Source organism: Lactuca virosa, unplaced genomic scaffold (genome assembly GCF_052849685.1).
Source record: "Lactuca virosa cultivar CGN04683 unplaced genomic scaffold, Lactuca_virosa_CGN04683_v6 scaffold_38, whole genome shotgun sequence".
NCBI lineage: Eukaryota > Viridiplantae > Streptophyta > Magnoliopsida > Asterales > Asteraceae > Lactuca > Lactuca virosa.
This window is the reverse complement of record NW_027630001.1, coordinates 4,973-9,683: the sequence shown is the minus strand read 5'-3', so window position 1 is coordinate 9,683 and position 4,711 is coordinate 4,973. Positions and strand designations below refer to the sequence as shown.

Sequence of the window (4,711 nt, the reverse complement as noted above, 5' to 3'; positions counted from 1 at the left end):
GATAGGGTGGGTGGGATTGTGTGTGGTAAAACCTTTATAATTAAATTTAATGATTTTTAAATTTTTAAATAAGTTTTAAAAAAATTAAATTAAATTAAAAATGATAAAATAGTCATTTTATCATTTTTAATAGTAATTTTACATGTTTATAAAATTGAAACCATAAAGACCATTCACATAAAAATGGAGATTCACAACGACTTTTGTTACACCATATGAATCAATAGTTATACATCCCCCCCCACCCCCCCTCTTCTTCAACTTCACACCATTTGTTCTTTATTCTCATCACGATATCTTCTCTCTCTCTCTCTCTCTCTCTCTCTCTCTCTCTCTCTCTCCTTACCTCTGTGGTCTTCTCTCTTCTTCATCTTCTCCCTCTGATGAAGTTGAAGAACCCTAAGCAGGGGTAAAAACATCATTACCACCCTTCCTCTTCTCCCCTCCCCTTAAACTCGAGAACACATTTATCCTTTCCTCATTCTCCTTCCATCTCATTCCCTTTCTTTCCCCTCCTCTCCCTTCCCTTCGCCCTCGTTAAAAAATAATCTTGAGAACACGATGTTAATCTTACGTATCCCTCCCTCATTTTCTAAAGTAGCGTTCTTCTTAGAGCATTTTATATATCATGTTTCATTAATTTTTATTTAGCCAAAGTTATTGTTACAATCACTTAACATTTTCAAAAGAAATTTAACTACTCTAATCTTATTTATCGTAAGTTATATAAAGTCCCCTCATATAACGTTACACATAAAGAAGATTAACTACTTGTAACACCCGGATTTCCAGGTATATTATTTTAATTATTTATTTTTGAGAATCATTGATCTACTCGACGAGTCGGTGCTATAACTCGTCGAGTAGAAGCGGGGTGGCCACGTAAGTTTAATGAACTACTCGACGAGTCCAAGAGTAGACTCGCCGAGTAGGCGTTGTGGGTGAAAACCCTAAATCCTCGGGCCTGTGCCCTATTTAAGGAACCGTATGGCCCTCATTTGCGGCTACCAGTCCAGAGAGAGAAACCCTAGTGAGCTTGAGCGTGTCGTGTGAGGAGAAGGGTTATTTTAATCCTTGTTGGTGTGGTTTTTGCAAAGAAGAAGGAGATTCCAGCAAAAGAAGGTCAAGGGGGTTGCTATTCTGTGGTTTCAAGTAAGGAAACTCCATCTCTGAGGTATTAAATCGAACCCTTCTTATGTTTTGGTGTAGAACCCTTGAATCTAGGGTTTTCTCTATCCTTTTTTGGCTTGGATATGATGCTTATGATGTCCCTTTGAGTGTTAAACTCTGGATCTGGACCTTGAGAGGTCCAGAGAGCCCTAACCTCCCTGCTTTATGCTACTCCATTAGAGATATGAACCTAGGTTGCCATTTTACAAGCTATTTCACCAAAAGAAGCCGTATGTTGGTTGCATGAGTATAAAGGTTGAACCTTTCCGTGATTATTGTGTATGGGAAGGTCAGATCTATAGGTTAGAGAAACAGATCTGACCTCAGAAGGTCGTTTGAGCATTCTCATGGAAGAAACTCGCCGAGTCCATGAGCGGACTCGATGAGTCGGATCGTGTTGCACCACGGTTCGTGTTCATGGGTAACCCGTCGGAGAAAGGTTGACTCGACGAGTCGAGTGAGGCCTTGAAGGATTCAGAGGACACGCATGGACTCGCCGAGTCACCTGAGTGCACTCGACGAGTCTGGTCAAAGTTTAACCGTTGACTGGGGTTGACTTTTAGGGTTTTGGTCAAACTGGTTCAAGAAAGGACAGGGAGGGGTAGAATGGTCTTCTACCCATTCTTTAGGAATAAGGACAAGAGTAAGTATTGATTAGAGATGTTATTATGTTGATAGGAGGAAGCTAGATCGGGTTATCGAGCAAGAGAGATTATCTGACATCGTACGAGGTGAGTCTTCTCACTATACTTTACCTGGAATGGTAACTATGAGTGACCGGAAGGTCTTATGTTTATGAGTTATGAAATGTGTGACCGGAAGGTCTTATGTGCTAGGACGAGTACATGATATATGTTCCTATGTGATATGTATATGTTATGTATGTTATGAGTAGCATGGTATGGACCGGAAGGTCAGTGTGATATGGACCGGAAGGTCAACATGGTATGGACCGGAAGGTCAACATGGTATGGACCGGAAGGTCGACAGAGTAGGATCGGAAGGTCGATGGAGTAGGACCGGAAGGTCTACTCCAAGAATGGGACCGGAAGGCCCCTGAGACACATTTACCGGAAGGTCTAGTAGAGTTATAGCCTCGAGTGGCTAGTTGTATGTGCATGGTATTTTGGAGAACTCACTAAACATTTATGCTTACCGTTTATGTGATATGTGTTTCAGGTACCAGCGAGGATCGCAGGAAGGCGCCGACATGATTTGTACACACTGATGGAGTTTTATGTATTGAGATCTTGGGATTGTTTTATTTGGATGACATATGTTACACTGGGTTTTGATGTATGAAATTATGTTTTAAAAACGAAAAATTATTTTGGAAATTTACGTTGTTACACTACTCTAACCTTATCTATCGTAAGTTATATAAAATCCCCTCGTATAGAGTGATTTTTTAAAACACATTTTATATAACTTGATATTTTTCAAATACATCTCATATAATTCAACATTTTTAAGCATACGTCATAGATAGACGGGGTGTGCGATGGATCTCCGATGGCGCTCATGTGTTGGATCTCGGTTGTTCTTCATCTTTATGGGTTCACGATGAGAGATGCGGTGGAGAGTAGGTTTATGACAGTGGACAACTATATAGATTAGGATTGTGTTCTTTGTGGGTTACTTGTTGGTTTAAGAAGAAAAAGAATGAATGATGACCATGAGAGAGAGAGAGAGAGAGAGAGAGAGGCCATACTTTATTTTTTATTTATTCAAATAATAAGATAATGTTAAAAAATGTAAAAAGAAAAAGGATAAATCAATATTTTCACCATAAAAAAAATTCATATTATAAACCTTTCATGCAAATTGAAAATATTTTGGATATGATTCACAGTTCTTTGCAAAGACCTTTGCACTTTACTCAAAAAAAAAAAAAAAAAAAAAAAAAAAAAAAAAAGGGTTAATGCTTTAATTTAATGTCCACTTAAAAACATGTAGAAGGTCACCAGAGTAAATTTAAATGCAATAGTAACATTTTAAACTTAAAATAATTGTTTCTTAACAAAACGATAGTGGGTGTTTTTGGTATGATCTTATTGACCTTTAAAACACATGAACTCTCTCTGATTTGAAGTTCCGGAGCTTAAGGAAGCTTGGACGATAAGCGATTCCAGTGAAACATGGGTCAAAAAAATCCGAGTTTGCAATTGTTCCCTTCTCAAAAGAACACGCCAACAATTTGTCTTCATAATAAACCATCAAAATTGTTCCATCATTTAAACGTTCAATCAGACACACAGGTTCCCACATCAACCAATCTAAAGCAGGGCTAACACCTTCCTTGATCATCACCTCTCTATGCCAAGATTCCTTGATCCCATATTCCCTCATCACCCACAGCGTGAATTGAGACTCAAAGGTATCAGATTGACATAAACAACCTTTAAGAACTGCCAAACTTAGGAAATGGTGACTTCCTTGTATAGTTTCAACAGGAGGAGATGGGAACAACTTAAATGTCTCGTTATCCAAATCAAAAGCAAAAAGTTTTTCAGGGGAATCTTTGCCAAACACAGACCAATGAACATGGCCATTGAAAAATAGCCCAAAGAAACCTCCAATCGTGTAAGGGACATGACCAAGACTTCTCCATTTACCCATGCCAAGGGTGTAAACTTCAGCTTCTCTGATCCGAGATGTGGATGTAGTCCCTTGGAAGATCCGTATCACTTTGTATTCTCGTGTCCTTGAACAGACTCCAAAACCATGCTCGATTCCCCCATAACCTTGTTTATGGTAATGTTGTGTGGGGAGGATCATATATTCCCTCCATCACTGGATTGCATATGAAATAGTTATCAGAGTTAAGTCCATTCCACAGGCAGAGCAAACCATTGACCGAGCCCACAACAAGTATTTGAGCGTCTTGGAAAATGGGTGCAAGATTAAGGTCAAGACTCATGGCAGGGTCATGCTGTAAATTGTGGTGATTGACTTTGTTTTCAAGCTCCACCCACTTCAAAATACCTGCTCTCTCGTTAATTTCAGAACTATGATGAATCATAAGGCTTGCAGGTGATCTTGAGAGGTGAAGATTGGCAAAGTAAGAGTCGGAAACGAGATCCAGCCACTTCTTGCATACACACTTGCATTGGATGATTGTCTTCACAGGAAGTCTTGACAGAATGTCGGACATGACAGGTACTGGTAAGTCTTCCATTGATATGACCTGTTAACAAACCCTAATTAGAATTCCTAATTCACAAATTAAGAAACCCTAACAAAAATGATACTGGTAGCAGAATGCTACTAACCAAAAACTGTCCGTAAAACAAATTACTTTAAAAAAAAAACATTACAAATCAAAAAATGGTTGACAATCAATAAGTAGCAAATAGAATCTCAATTAACAATATAACTTTCCTACTGATAAATAATCATCATCATCATCTAAAACGAGTATTACTTAAAAATATTTTCAAGAGAGATCAGGAGGCGAGACTCGAGAAAAAAAACTGATAAAGAGAGACCACTCACCAAGATCGAAATCGAAACCGTGAGACTGCAAAAGAAGCGGCAGGAC

At 38.7% G+C, this 4,711-nt stretch overlaps 1 protein-coding gene across 1 annotated transcript; it reads right to left on the bottom strand.

Annotated features, from left to right (window-relative positions):
* Nucleotides 1–3,016: 3,016 nt before the first annotated feature.
* LOC145142761 (F-box protein At3g07870-like) lies at nucleotides 3,017–4,348 on the bottom strand. Its single transcript, XM_079074792.1, has 3 exons — nucleotides 4,021–4,348; nucleotides 3,247–3,914; nucleotides 3,017–3,043 (listed from the first exon to the last, which is right to left on the bottom strand). The coding sequence occupies exons 1-3, from the start codon at nucleotides 4,346–4,348 to the stop codon at nucleotides 3,017–3,019; spliced, it is 1,023 nt and encodes a 340-aa protein (XP_078930918.1).
* Nucleotides 4,349–4,711: the final 363 nt, after the last annotated feature.